Source organism: Rhinoraja longicauda, chromosome 3, assembly GCF_053455715.1.
Source record: "Rhinoraja longicauda isolate Sanriku21f chromosome 3, sRhiLon1.1, whole genome shotgun sequence".
Lineage (NCBI taxonomy): Eukaryota > Metazoa > Chordata > Chondrichthyes > Rajiformes > Arhynchobatidae > Rhinoraja > Rhinoraja longicauda.
In genome coordinates, this window is record NC_135955.1 from 30,045,423 (window position 1) to 30,061,403 (window position 15,981).

The 15,981-nt window shown below is 43.0% G+C and overlaps 1 protein-coding gene across 3 annotated transcripts in view; it reads right to left on the minus strand.

Moving 5' to 3' along the window:
* Positions 1-8,910: 8,910 nt before the first annotated feature.
* The window catches only part of anp32b (acidic (leucine-rich) nuclear phosphoprotein 32 family, member B), a 47,868-nt gene continuing 40,797 nt past the window's right edge, over positions 8,911-15,981 (minus strand). Inside the window, exons 5-7 of one of the 3 annotated variants that reach the window (XM_078395552.1) lie at positions 14,880-14,998; positions 12,383-12,443; positions 8,911-10,225 (exon numbers count right to left, since the gene is read on the minus strand). In XM_078395552.1, coding sequence (XP_078251678.1) covers positions 10,152-10,225; positions 12,383-12,443; positions 14,880-14,998 — 254 coding nt within the window. In that variant the 3' untranslated portion in view covers positions 8,911-10,151. The remainder of the gene's footprint in view (positions 10,226-12,382; positions 12,444-14,879; positions 14,999-15,981) is intronic. The other 2 variants (XM_078395557.1, XM_078395563.1) reach the window with 2 other exon arrangements.

The following is a 15,981-nucleotide window of genomic DNA, read 5'->3' on the forward strand; positions in this document are numbered from 1 at the left end:
CTCGCTCACAAGATTAACCACACCTCCACAGTATTGTAATGACAAGTGTCAAACACACAAAAGACTGGTTGGAAAAGAACAATGACTAAAAATGGAGAGAGGAAACCAATTCTCCCATTCGTAGGAACAAATGTATGCACATACAAGTTCACAGGTTATAGTAGTAGAATTAGGCCATTCGGCCCATCGAGACTATTCAGCCATTCAATTATGGCTGATCTCTGCCTCCTAATCCCATTTTCTTGCCTTCTCCCCATAACCCTTAACACCTATTCTAATCAACAATTTGTCTATCTCTGCCTTAAAAATATCCACTGACTTGGCCTCCATGGCCCTCTGTGGCAATGAGTTCCACAGATTTCTCGTCGTGCCAGCCTACTCAATATTAAAACATTGCATTCTGTACATCAGGTGATTTTATTGCACGTAAAATAACGCATTCAATTGATATCACAAACAAAGCATTTTTCCCCCAGTGATAACATCAATAGTTTGCGTACTTTGCCATGAAAGCAATGGCAGAACATCTTTTTAATCAGCCGCAGTTCCTACCGCAACAACCTGCAATTTTGCCTCAGCCAGTTTGTTGTGATAAGTCTAAGGACTCTCAGGCTGATTTTTACAAGAAATTGCAATGCAATTACTTTTGGGAGAAACACATTCTCTGTGCATGCATGTGTGGAGTGCAGTATTAACTCTAGCCCAACTTCCTGAAGCTGACAAACACCCTTAAACAGACATGATAATTACCCTGCATACATTATTGGATTGCATCATTTGGAATGCTCTGCATCAGGCGTCATTAATAACAACTACATAATCGTTGCCATCCTCTCAGCAGAAGGCTTACCTTGAAGTGCAAATCAAAGAAAAACTGAAGATGCTGGAAATCTAAAATAAAAATTGTAATTGCCGGAAATAGAGCAGGTCAGGACCAGGAAGGAGACAAGAGATGGTGGGTCCTGATGCATGGTCTTGACACGAAACGTTGGCCATCCCTTTGCCTCCAAAGATGTTGCCCAACGCGCTGAGTTCCTCCAGCAGTTTTGTTTTTTTTGCTTCAGATCGCACCATCTGCAATCCCTTGTGTCTTTTGCCTCCTTCCCTATTTTCTTCCCACAGATGTGGCCTGAACTGCTATGTGATTCCATCGTTTTAAAAAAATTGCTTCTCGCTCAACATTTTACAGAGGTGTTGATGGTTTACTCTGCAACATTCAGAAACTGGAGGGACAGTGGCTCGACACAGATTTAAGGTATTTGGCAACAGTGGAGATGGGAGATTAGTTTAGAGATACAGCATGGAAACAGGCCCTTCGGCCCACCAAATCTATGCCGACGACAGACACAAAATCCTGGAGTAACTCAGCAGGTCAGGCACCATCTTTGGAGAAAATGAATGGGTGACGTTTCAGGTCAGAACCCTTCTTCAGACACTGAAGGAGTCTGAAGAAGGGTTCTGATATGAAACGTCACCGATATTTCTCCAGAGACACTGCCTGACCCGCTGTGTTACTCCAGCATGTGTGTCTATCTTCGGTATAAACCAGTATCTGCAGTTCCCTTCTACAAAAGTCCACGCCGACCATTGATCACCCTTTCACACAAGTTCAATGTTTTCTCACGTTCCCATCCACACCCTACACACTAGGGGCAATTTACAAAGACCAATTAACCTACAAACCTGCACGTCTTTGGGATGTGGGAGGAAATTAGAGGACCCAGTGGAAACCCACATGATCATATCATATCATATCATATATATACAGCGCGGAAACAGGCCTTTTCGGCCCACCAAGTCCAGCGCCCGAGGTCAGGATCGAATCTGGGTCCAGCACTGTGAGGCAGTGGCTCGACCAGATGCGCCACTTTGATAAGGATTCATTTTTTGAAAGCACAAAAAAAACACAAAGATGAGGAGTGCACTCCCTGAAGGGATAGTGGAAGCAAGGTTCAATCATAAGATAAGATAGACACAAAATGCTGGAGTAACGTAGCGGGTCAGGTAGCACCTCTGGAGAAAAGGAATAGGTGTTGTTTTGGGTTGAGATCCTTCATCAGACCTTTAGTTTTAGTTTTTTTAATATTTTTACTTTAAAAAAAACTTTTAGACCCTTCAATCATAAGAGAATTGGATACAAAACAAAATAATTGCAAGCCCTTGGGAAAGAATGGGGCACTTGGGATGAATTTAACTGGTCTTTTTCAGCAGTTACAATGGGCCAAATGGTCTCTTCCAGTGATGCATCATGGATCAATTAGATGGCAGGGGAAGATTTTAACTGGAATGAAGCTCTGGTAACTTAAAAATGTTAAGTGTTGATGAAGTGTGACAATATTTTCGTACAACTGATTACTTGTTTCATGTTATCCATAAATAAAACAAGGTGATTACTCCTACTTAGATGCAGCAATTATCACCATTACAGTGAGGATGCGTCCAAGGCTGCAGATGGAGATGAGATGCATGGCATGGGAGTTTAATTAGCAACTGCTCCTTTAAGACGTCATCTAACAAACCAGTGTTGGCATCTCTTGAAAGACACCCTCTCCTGAAAAAGAGTCTCGACACAAGGCTCTCCGAGGCCTAAGCACACGAGTTGTTACTGGATAGAATCATGCAGCACCAAAGACGGCCATTCCACCACCAAGACCTCATCCCCAGCCAAGCACAAAGGGCTGGAGGAGCTCATCGGGCTGGGCAGCTTCTTTGGAGGGAATGCACAGGCAGCCTTTAGGGTCGGGACGTTTCTTCAGACAGATCACCAGGAACTCGTCAGCGCTTTTTGTCTATCTTCGGTATAAACCAGCATCTGCAGTTCCTTTCTAAACCAGGATCTCTTCTACTCTTTCACGTTATGCTGAGGAATCTCCCTTTTGGAGGCACCGTGCTTGAGATGAGATGTTAATCAAAGGCCCTGTCCTTGCAGGAGCACATATACAGATCCCATGACAATATTATGAAGAACAGTGAGATTCTTTCCAGTCTTCTGGTCATTATTTGTTCCTTACTTTTCATGACTAAAAGTACATAATTGCCTTTCCATGTCACATTTCTAAAAGATGCATAGGAATAGAAGCATCTTTCTTTTATTATGACTTACAATTCTTTGAAAGATATCAGTTCCAATATGGTCCACTTCCCTGAAATGTCAGGTTTTATTTTCAAAAAGAGGCACAAGACTTACCTTGGACATGTTTTTTAAAAAAACACAGAGGGTGGCAGATTTCAAGGCAGGCGAGAGGCAAGTGATGAACTTGTATCAGTACCGTACCACTCTGCTGTGACAACAGCAGCATGTAACACAAAGCTCTTCAGACTTCTCCGAGAGACAGCTGGGAACAGGGAGAACACTCAGAGACACACCACAACTGGAGTGACACCCAGATCAAACCGCTCATCACAAGACATGTTTCCAGCAAGGAGCTTTGGTATTGGAATTGGTTTATTATTATCACATGTACCGAGATACATTGAAACACTGTTTTTCCTGCCATTCTGTCAAATCACTCCATACATTAGTTTCAGGTCGCGCAACAGCGAAAATAAACAGGAGTGCAGAATACAGTGTTACAGCTACAGAGAAAGTGCAGATTAAAAAACGTGCAAGGGCCACAACAAGGTCATCAATTATGGAGAAATGAGAACCCAGTTGAATGTAGTAAAATATCCCAGTTTCATGGGAACTTTAAAGCCAAGTCTGAAATTGAGCCATGTTAGGCGATTATAGCTAGTTGGAAGCCATAGCCTCAGAATAAAAGGAAGTACTTTTAGAAAGGAGATGAGGAAGATGTTTTTCAGTCCGAGGGTGGTGAATCTATGGAATTCATTGCCACAGATGGCTGTGGAGAACGGCAATGGATATTCTTAAGGCGGATATTGGCAGATTCTTGATTAGTAAGAGTGTCAGGGGTTATAGGGAGAATGCAGGAGAATGGGATTGAGGGGGGAAAGATAGATCAGCCGTGATTGAATGGTGGAGTAGACTTGATGGGTCAAATTGCCTAAAGCTCCTATAACTTACAAACTTATATTGTTTTTAAGATGCACTTTAGAGAGATAAAAAATATTTAGAGGGAGTTCCAGAACTTCGAAGTCGGTTTGCTGATGGCATGGATGTCAAAATAAGTTTAATTAAATTGAGGGATGATTGAGGGATCAGAATTCTACGAACACAAAGATCATAGGCAAAATTCATAATCATCTTGCTTGGCCATAGTGGGGTTACTGAATTCTGTAACAATCCTGATTATTATTTTCACAGGATTCCTCCTTGCAGAAGAATAATATAAAGGATTACCTTGCACCAAAATGATGCTGATGATCCCATGGGGTGGCTTTGAGTGTGTTTAATCAGTTGTTGGCTGCAATCATTAGATAATGTAGAGATAATTACGCACACCCGCACATGCATATACACACACACACACACACACACACACACAAATCTGTAGGACAATCAAAATAAGTCGTAAATACAAATCTCTCGACAACATTCCTGAGGAAAGAATTAAACTTGGGCATGTAATTTTACATTTTAAGCCTTGATGTGATTATTAACAAATGTGATTTGAGGTTTTCAATCTGTTATCCTAACCACAAGTATTAGACACAAATCCATTTACAAGTTAAGGAAGATATAAATTCTCTATACATATAAAGCATTTCTCCCCCAACAGTAATAAGCTCTGATTGCACATCTAGTGATTAGTGTTGTATTACAGAGCACTTTCTCTGTAAACCAGTTCAATCAATGAATATATCAAGCAATAAATCAGAAATATTTAATACCTCTATCAGACTCAAATTCAGTCATCTTTCTCCTATACCCATTACTTTCGAGTCACCTAAAGCCATTGTTGGTTTAAAAATAAAATTATGTTGCTCATTTTCTCAAAACTTGTTACAAATGAGCAGGATAACGTTATCCAAATGTAATTCCATGCTTGGATCTTGTCTCAAATGATAAGGCCAGAATCATTGGAAAATTGCTGACCAAATGTGCGAAGGTTTCTAGATTATAGGATACTGGCCATAATAATATACCACTCATTTGGAGAGCAGGGTAATCAAATTACACCTTTAATTATCTTGTAGCTTCACTAATGACTGGTACCCATTTCACTCATATTAAAATCAAGCAACCGGGAAATATCAGTTTGGTTTCTTTTAAGACCAGATTGAGGCCTTTCTTATATAATTTTCTAATCACGTCAATAACACCAATTTATTTGTTGCTTAAATTCAGTTTTTGGTATGGGTCTAAATTGCGTTCAACAAATTTCAAAAGGTTCCAAGCTGTACATGCTTAAAAAAATCTGAATGCAGAAGTCGAGTTAGTATCAATTACCCTTGTGTCCTTGTAAATTTTTATTACTTAACCAACACAACTTAAGAAGATATTGCATTTAATGGTTGTGGGTACTTTGTATTTGCTTTGCATATACAAGTTAACTGCCTCATTTGCCAACATGACAGTATTGGTCAGATTTCAGAATTAGTACATTAGTTGTAAATCTCTTTGGTTTATCATGAGATTGCAAAAGGTTTTAAACAAAGACTTTTATTTTTAAATCTGCTTGATCAGGTCAACATTTGCACAATGGAAGGAGTTTGAAACATTCCACGAGTATAACATCCTGGCTTTTGAGGTGTGTGTACTTATCCCACTTGACCTGTAAAAATTCCAACCCTAAAGACCCTTCTTTTAACGCCAGTGGCAGACCCCCAATGGACGAAGGGTCATCCATCATAATTCCAATCTAACTAAACTATAGTAGAATTGAATTGTAAAATACAGCATGGAAACAAGCCCTTTGGCCACCATTTCCACACTGACCATCAACCATTCCTACTAATTCTGTTATCTGATTTTCTCATCCACACCCTACGAATTTATGGCAATTTTACAGAGGCCAATTAACCTACAAATCTGCATGTCTTTGGGATGTGGTAGGAAGCTGGAGCACCTGGCAGAAGCCCATGCAGTCACAGGGAGAACATGCAAACTCCACACAGACTGCACCCAAGGTCAGGATTAAACCCTGGTCTCTGGCTCTGTGAGGCAGCACCTCTGCCATCTGCATCATGGTGCCGCCCCAAATTCAGAAGAGGAGACGGCAGTTGCTTAAATTTGAAAAAAAACAACACTGGAAGAACTCAGCATGGCAATCAGCGTTTGTTGAGGCAAAAATTGTAAGCCAACATTACGGGTTGAGACCCTGCATCAGGATTACATGGCTTTTGTTCTACGGACCCAGATTGACCCACTGAGTTTTTGCGGTGTTCTGTTCATTTTCAAACTCATTCTGGTTCAAGCCGTGCTGTTGCATCTGAACCAAGCTTCCTGCTTGGTCTGAAGAAGGGTCTCGACCCAAAACGTCGCCCATTCCTTCTCTCCTGAGATGCTGCCTGACCTGCTGAGTTTACTCCAGCATTTTGTGAATAAATACCTTCAATTTGTACCACCATCTGCAGTTATTTTCTTACAAGCTTCCTGCAAAACCTTTTATCAAAATATTAGTGGTAGATTGAGTAGGTTGTGGCTTCATGTCCCACTCCAGAGATTCTAGCAGAAATCCTGGCAGACACGGAAACGGAATGCTATATCAACATGTTTCCTTGAGTGAAGATACAAGAACACATGGTATTATTTTGTAACGAGCAACGGAACAGCGTAATATCGTGGTCAATGCTGATCATAGATTTGTACAGCACAGAAACAGACTCATCCACACACACCAAGCCGCCTATCTACACTAATCCCATTTACCTGCGTTTGGCCCACACCTTTCTAAATTTACTCAAATAGAGTTCTGTACTGTACTCAAATAAAGACTGCGTTGTTGTTTTCTGGGGGCCTGATATTTACAAATCATCTAATAGGTATTCTCCAAGAGTGGCTTACTTCAAATGTACAGGTTGAAATTTGCTTTGGGATGTTCCAAGACTGAAATGTGCTATTAAAACACTAGCTTTCCTTACATTGCATAAAGTGCAGAGATTCCAAGGAAATTACCAGGATCAAGATTAAAAATAAACTTCAGATCAATGTGTGGTGCATCCAACCAGAGATTATTCTGATGATCTGGCATTTTCTGCATACATTAGGTAAAAAATCCTTTACTTTGTCTATCAAATTAGAGTTTTATTTAAACGTTGGGTATTGGGAGTTTCTGCATTAGCACAAATCTGTCAAAGGTTGTTTGTGCAGGTTTCTCTTTGCACAGATGTTGCCCGTTTAGCTGAATGCAGCAATTTGTTTTTATTTCAGATTTTCACATCTGCAATTTAAAAAAATATTTCACCCTCTGAAAGTGTTGGGATCATCATGATCACAGCACTCTCATTGCAAAATACTAATAATAGGGATGTGTTATAAACTTCAAGAAAAACTAATTACTGAGGTGAACCAGATGAATTGTTGACCCTGACAGACACATCTTGCTAAAACAATCCCACTTGTTTGCTTGTTACTTTGAAATGTCTGCATTAAGATGTTATTTGTAAAACAATGATACAAGAACAAAACTAGAAGCATGATACCACCATTCTCCCCATGCCTTTGTTGTCCAATTTAATATTATGATTGTCCCTCTACCTCATCTGCACTATCTTGCTCAATCATTCATCCTGTCCATCAATACCGCAAGTGTTTAAAACAAATCTGTTTTGAATAGACTTAAAAAGTAAGAAACCACGCCTCTGGGTTTGAGGATTTTGGAACATCTGCAGAAGTCTCAATGAAGAGACTCCTCACCAATTTACTCTACACAGACATCTCATTGTCCTGAGATCATGCTCCTAACTCCAGAGGAAATAGCCAGGATCATTACTACTTAGAATAAGTTCACCAGTTCTTTTTCCACCAAATAAGCTAATCTTCCTCAAAGGAGAAACTCCTCATTCTGATTAATATAGACAGCTCTACAAGAAGAATATCCTTCCCTAGTTATGGAATTCTCTACTCTAGAGGGTCATGATTAGTTCATTGTGGGTTTTTAAAGAGAAATTAGATAATTTTTTTAAAGCAAATATTGCAGAATTGAGGGCGATGGAGAATTAGCAGATGAGGCAGATCGGCCATGATTGTATTGAATGATGGGACAGGTTTGAGGAGTGACTGGCTTACTCATGCTCCTATTTTCTTATACTCTAAGCAAAGCAACAAAGACACCATAACACTATATCTTGAAAGGTAATTGAATTCTCTCCAACAAGAAATAATATTTTTGTTTTGTAAACTGGTGTAAATCAAGTCACACATTAAGTGCAAGGCATAAGCTCTACTCCCTGAAATAAACTCAATTCTAAACAGATGTTTAAAAAAAAATTACCAATGACATTTACAAGAAAAATAAAGCACAACCAGCTCAAACAGCATGGAGCTAATTCAAATCAACCGAAAGTAAAACTCTGTGTGGGTGGGGCTTTCACAGAGTACAAGGCAGCAGCCCTGAGGGACAGGTTCAACAGGTCGCAGTAGGTATTTTTAACAGGATGAGGAAAATCTACTTAATGGAGAACAAGCAGGATAATGCTTCACACAGAGGGTCAAGAGTTGTTGGAACTCATCGACACTGGTGATCATGGATCATCAGTCATCAAGCAAGTTCGAGGTTGGGACTGATGAGATGTTGGATGCTCAGAGCTTTAAGGAAAACGTGGATGAGCTATGAAAGTGGGACTGAGATATAGGGTCAGACACCATATTAATGAATGGGAATGCAGGTTCCGGTCATCACCCCACAATCACTCTGCTCTTATTTCTGCTGCTCTTACGATTCTGCCCATTGTGAGCAGTAGTGTATCAATGTTTGACCTCAGATTCTACAGGAAAGCATTCATCCACAGGTAGTTTAAAAAAAGCAATTCCACAAGGTTTATGTTCCTTTTTTTTCTTATTTATTTGCCCCTCTTATATCCCTAATACATGTTCAGTACTGTTTTACTGGGTAATGTCCTTCCCAGGGATTCGTATGCAAATGGCTGTTGTACGTGTACAAGTCTTGACAGCGATAGAAGTATATCAAATTGGGAGAGGCATAGATAGGGTAGACAGTCAGAACCTTTTCCCCGCAGGGTGCAAATGTCAAAGGTTAGAGGGTGGAGCTTTAAGGTGCGGGGCAAGTTCAATTTTTTAAACTAATACACACAGATAAAGATCACCCACGATCTTAATAGATGAGGAAGCGGGTTTCAGCCACCACTCCAGTGCCTGGAACATGTTGCCAGGGGTGGTGGTGGAGGCAGATATAATAGTGGCATTTAAAAGGCTTTTAGACAGGCACATAGATATGCAGCGATTGGAGGGATATGGATCACGTGCAGGCTGAGATTATTTTGCCATCATGTTCGGCAGGGACATAGTGGGCCGAAGGTCCTCTACCTGTGCTGTACTTTTCTAAGTTCTATAACTAGCCACGCTAAGCATCACCTTTCCCTTTCCTCGCACAAGTTTTTTTAGCAGAAAGGTGGGCACGAGGTTACAAGAGGAATAAAGAATCCTGACTACCTTGGAGTGCCACCACTCTGCTCCTTCCACCCCAGTCGAGGCCAGGTAGCGTCCACCAACTTAAACCCACTAAGAAAACTAGCTAATGTTCTGGAAGCCCAGAAACCGGACTTAAAAATGAATAGTCTTTTTAAAAGAAACCATTTATTAACTTTCCAAAAACTGTTAGTTTAGAAACATCTTGCATTTGTAAATAACACCCAAAATGGTATTGCAATGTAGAACAAATCCAAAATTTTAAGATTTTATTTACAAAGCTTTTGACTTACATAAAGATCAATGTTATAACCTCTCTGTAACAGGCAGCCATTTTACAAACATGACTATCCAAATCACTTCATCTGTTCTTGTTGCAATGGTAATAGTCTTAGCAGGAAACCTAAGAAACCCCAACATCATAAAAGCACTGGACCAAATTCTACCCAGTTTTACTACTCCATGGAATACGGATTAACTGCATTATAAATACATGGAATGTCAAGAGAGTGACTACTGCTGGCTCAGTGATACTTCAGTGCTGCGATGGTAACCAGCAAGTCGCCAATCTGGGGTAGGGCTCAAGAGGGGCGGGAAGGGCAAAAAGGGAGGGCAGTAAAGTCCACCCAGTACTAAATAGTCTTTCAGGTCACTTGAATTCTTAATCATCATCTTCTTCACCTTCATCGTCCGTATCTCGTTTTCTTTTCTGCCCTTTTGCACTTTCATCTTCATCTGTAAAAAGACAGCAAATGGCTTCAGCCTTGGATCAATCACTCATCAGTCACAATATACCCCGCAATGACCCTGCTTGTTGCTACCCTTTGAAATTCAGTCACGCCCAATGCTCATCTATCACTGAAGCTTTCGTAAAGCAGGGTCCAAGGCCTCAATTGGATTACTGTGGCATCACAACTGAGCAACACATTGGAGTTGTTGGAGCCAGAAGAAGGGCAAAAGACCAAAAATTTAGACAGTGTGGTCCCAGCCATGAAAGACTCTGGTGAGGCTCAGTGACACAGCTGATAGGCAAGCTGCCTCATGGCACCAGAGGCTCAGGTACTGTCTGCGTGGAATCCTGACTGCAGGAACTGTCTGTGTGGAATTTGTATGTTCAACCTGTGACTGGGGGTTCTGGTTTCCTCCAACATCTCAAAGATGTACAGGTTGGTAGGTTAGCTACTGTAAATTGTCTCCAGTGTGTGGTGGTAGAATCGGGGGTGGGGGGTAGGGGTGGGGATAGATGGGAATGTGGAGAGAATAAAAAATGGGCATAATGTAGGATTTAATAATGAGTGGTCAATAGTCAGCAGGGGCTCAATGGGCCGAAGGGCCTGCTTCCATGCTGTATCTTCCATGACCCTACGGGTTCTGTGCAGGTCAACAATGAGACTGTTGTCCTGATAGAGAAAGGTTAATGGGAACTTTAACAGAGCCCTTTGAAAATGGCCGTCGTTTCATAAGAATGAATCCGAGAAAATGGTTTCCTCTGGCAGGAGGTCTTAGGATGATCAACAAATGAGTCAGGAGGGAGATGAGAATTAACAAGAAGTTGTGAGCTTGGGGCTAAAAATGATAGATGGTTGGAGGAGTTGGCTGCGCCTAACGGCTGCGGCTCTCTGGCAGTCTGTTTGTCTTTTTTTCTTTTTTTTTGTTTGTGTCGGTGTTGGGATGGTTTTTGTTTCTGTTTTTGGCTGTGTATGTGTGGGGGGGGGGGGGGGGGGGTGTGGGGGTGGGGCGTGGGAAACCTTTCGTTTATTAGGTCTCTTCCCCGGGGCGCAGCTCGCCCGCGGGGCCTTCCATCGCCCGGCGCGGCTCGGCCGCTGGACTTAACATCGCCGGCGCGGCTCGGCCACGGGACGTTTCAGTGCCCGGTGCGGCTCGGCCGCGGGACGTTTCAGTGCCCGGTGCGGCTCGGCCGCGGGACGTTTCAGTGCCCGGTGCGGCTCGGCCGCGGGACGTTTCAGTGCCCGGTGCGGCTCGGCCGCGGGACGTTTCAGTGCCCGGTGCGGCTCGGCTGCGGGACTTAACATCGCCGGCGCGGCTCGGCTGCGGGACGTTTCAGTGCCCGGTGCGGCTCGGCTGTGGGACATTTCAGTGCCCGGCGCGGCTCGGCTGCGGGACTTAACATCGCCGGCGCGGCTCGGCTGCGGGACGTTTCAGTGCCCGGCGCGGCTCGGCTGCGGGACTTAACATCGCCGGCGCGGCTCGGCTGCGGGACGTTTCAGTGCCTGGTGCGGCTCGGCCGCGGGACGTTTCGGTGCCCGGTGCGGCTCGGCCGCTGGACTTAACATCGCCCGGTGCGGCCGCGGGACGTTTCAGTGCCCGGGGCGGCTCGGCCGGCGGGCCTTCCATCCCCTTGCGGGGGCTGTGCGTGTCGGTTGCCTCGGTAGGGGTCGAGCTGTCTGTCCGTGGGTGCGGGGGGAGGAGAGGGGAAGTTTTGTTGCCTCCATCACAGTGAGGGGGTGTTTGGAGTCACTGTGATGGATGTTTGTGTTGGGGTCGTGTGTCCTGTGTTCTTTTCTTTTTTTGCTGTGACTGCTGAAATTTCGTTCGGTGTTGTGCCGAGTGACAATAAAGTTTTGTTCTGTTATGTTATGTTATGTTATTCAAACACGGGGATCAGTCAGAAGGTGGACACGGACGAGAATCAGCCTGGAACGGTGGAGGAATCACCCAGAGTCACATGGTCCGATATAGTTGGGTGTGAGAACCTGAACCAACATTAACGTTCAGAGGGGAGCAGGGAAATAATTGAAGGGGGAGCAATTACAGGGTTATGATAAAAAGACAAGGGAAGGTGGACAGTGCAGAACCTCAGCTGTGAGCCAATGCAGAGAACAGGCCATTCCCCCGTTGTACACAAATGAGAAACAGAAATGGGCTCAATACCTTCGTCCTCATCCTCCTCTTCTTCATCTTCCTCATCTTCGACCTCACCATCCTGTCCCTCCTGCAAAACACAGCAGTATTTCAATTACAAAATGACCTAACTGACAAGGTGGTGCAGCGGTAGACTTGCTGCCTCACATCGCCAGAGACCCGGGTTCAATCTTGACTACGGGTGCCGTGTGTACGGAGTTTGGACGTTCTCCCCTTGACCTGCGAGCGCTTTCTCCGGGTCCCTGGTTTCTTCCCACACTCCCAAAACGTACAGGTGTGTAGGCTAACTGCCTTGGCAAAATTGTAAAGTGTCCCCAGTGTGCATTAGGATAGTGTTAATGTGCAGGGTTCGGTGGTCGGCACACACTCGGTGGGCTGAAGGGCCTGTTTTTCTGCACTGTATTTCTAAACTGAAACTAAACTAGATCTATTGATGAGTGTTATAAACTCCACACAGGTTTTGTTGGTCCTACCTCCAACCCCAGTGATTTAGTTCCTACCATTCGGAATACTAGACGCCTGCACTCAGTTACCAAGAGCAAGGTGGTTCTCTGCTCCACCCTGGCCTGGTATCATGCATGTACTCAGCTTCACAAGAGATTATCTGCTCATTGCCACACTACTATGTTGGATCCTGCTGTGAATTGATTAGCTTACATGTTTTTTTTAAATTCCTTAACTGATCAGAGTGCATTGGACCTTCCAAAGGTGTGAGGGAACTGAGGAAACATAATCTCTCTTCCTTCAGGCTCTGGAAGCAGCAATAAGCACCAATTTATAACATAGCACCTAGGTCCGACACTGTCCAGGCCTCATTTGTAAAAGCGCGGATTGCATTGTGGTATGCTCATTAAGATATCGGCTGTGAATTGCTGGAACTTGCAACTCACCAACCAGGAGCGCCGTACTGAAAGGAATTCAGTTATTTTCAACACAAAGAAACTCAACAACACCATTGATTCATTTTGCCACTTAAATTCTTGTTAATGTCACAAACTGCACCAGGGTGATTCAATGCTGATTTAATGCCAAAATAATAGGATGGAGCTTTTTCTAGGCCAAGGATTTTATTCTTTTAAAACTCAACAAATTAACCTGGAATAAATCATAAGGTCATAGGTGATAGGAGCAGAATTAGGCCATTCGGCCTATCAACTCTACTCCGCCATTCAATCATGGCTGATCTGTATCTCCCTCCTAATCCCATTCTTCTGCCTTCTCCCCATAACCCCTGACACCCTTACTAATCATGAATCTATCTATCTCCGTCTTAAAAATATCCATTGACGGCCTCCATTCTTCTGCGGCAAAGAATTCCACAGATTCACCACCCTCGGACTAAAGAAATCCCTCCTCATCTCCTTCCTAAAGGAACGCCCTTTAATTCTGAGGCTATGACCTCTAGTCTTAGACTCTCCCACTAGTGGAAACATCCTCTCCACATCTACTCTATTCAGGCCTTTCACTCCAGTGCAACCTAACCCTAATGCAAGGCCCCGTGCCATCAAACGCAGAAGAGGATTTATCGTTAATTTACAACAAGGAATTGGATAAGCACTTGAAGTGTAAATGCTTACAGTGATCTGGGCAATGTGCATGGAAACAACACTGTTTGGAGAACTCTGTAAAAGGCTGACAGGAGCACAATGTGTCAAATGGATGCCTCTTGTGAAAACAATTGAATCTCATCATTAACATTTACCTGGTGTGCTGATAGAATATAAAACAGTACAGCACAGGAACAGACCCTTTTGCCCATGATGTTTGTGCCACACATGATGAACTGGACTTCTGCCTACAAAAATCCCTCCACCCCTTGCCCATTCTTGCACCAGTCTCTTAAATGCTGCCAATAAATTTGCTTACACCACCTCCTCTGGCAGTGCATTCCATGCACCTACTACTCCCTGTGTTACAAGACTAGCCTCACAAATCTCTTTTAAACTTTCTCCGCCTCACATTATATCCTCTAGCATTCAACATTTCAACCTGGTGAAAAAAAATCTGACCATCTACGCTTCATGATTTTATATGTCGCTCCTCCGCCTCTGACAATCCAGAGAAAACAATCCAAGTTTGTCCAACCTCTTCTCATAGCAAATACTCTATAATCTAGGCAACATCCTGGTGAATCTCTTCTGCATTCTTTTGAAAACCTCTGCATCCTTCCTGTAATGTGGCACACAATATTCCAAATGTGGTCTAACCAAAGTTTTATACAACCACAACATGACTTTCCAACTTTTATACTCAACACTTGACCAATGAAAGCTAGCATGCCATATGCTTTCTTTACCACCCTATCTACTTAGGTTGCCACTTTCAAGGAGAGAATATTCAAAGTTTCCTTAACTTGTAAAAAATTTCAACCAGCTATCTCCGAAACAAAACATTGATAATGTATTTGTGCAGTTAAGACTTTAAAAATGAGGTAAAAAAGTTATAATACCAGAGAAAGTACTAAAAGCAAAGCACACGAGTCAGAACTCGCATTGAAAGTTCGTACCTCTTCCTCTGCGCTTACTTCATCTTCGTCTTCTTCTCCCTCTTCATCTTCGTCCTCCTCATCATCAAGTTCGTCCTCTCCATCTTCCTCCTCATCATCTTCTTCCTCTTCCTCACCCTCTGTAAACAATAATTTAAAATCAAAACCATTCTGTGGCGCGGCGCAGTGGTAGAGTTGCTGCCTTACAGCACCAGAGACCTGACCACAGGTGCAGTCTGTAAGGAGTTTATACGTTCTCCGTTTTCTTAGAGTCCTCTAGTTTCCACCCACATTCCAAAGACGTGCATGTTTGTAGGTTAATTGGGTTCAGTAAATTCTCCCTCGTGCATACGATAGAACTGGTGTACGGGTGATCGCTGGTCAGCACAGATTCGCTGGGCCAAAGAGGTTGTTTCCACGCTATATCTCTAAACTAAACAATATTATTACATGCAAACATCACTTTTCAACCATGTGGCTTTCTAACCTATCTAGCTATGGATGGTTTACGTCTCTTTCAACATCACAGAAAGCAAATTATTCCTAGAGTAGTGTTATTTGACTCCTTTAACTTCATATTTTGGTCTCCACTGGTCAGAGTAGGACAACAGATAGAGCATGGAAAAGGCTCTTCATCCCACCAAGTCCACACCAACCATCAAACACCCATTTGCACATATTAATTATTGGGTTTTTTAAAATTCTCTCCACATTCTCAACTCTCACCAGATTCTACCATTCAACTGCACACTAAAAGCAACTTACAGTGGCCAATTAACCTTTCAACCCGCACGTCTTTGGGACATGGGAGGAAACCTGGGCACCAGAAGGAAATCAATACAGTTATAGGAAGAACGTGCAAATGCCATGCAGAGTCAAACCCAGATCTCCAGCAGAGGCAGCAGCTCTACTACCTGTGCCACCGCGCTGCCCATTAAACAGAAAGAACACAAACACATCCCAACATATCTGTTGATAACTCAAATGCCTCCGTAGCTCTAGAGGATTTTGTTTTAAACATAACAGAGTAAAACATGGTTGTTTATTGTAAAATATATTATTAATTCAGAAGGAAAGTCCAACACCTTTACGAATACTGGTTCGGACTCACATCCTATGCTGG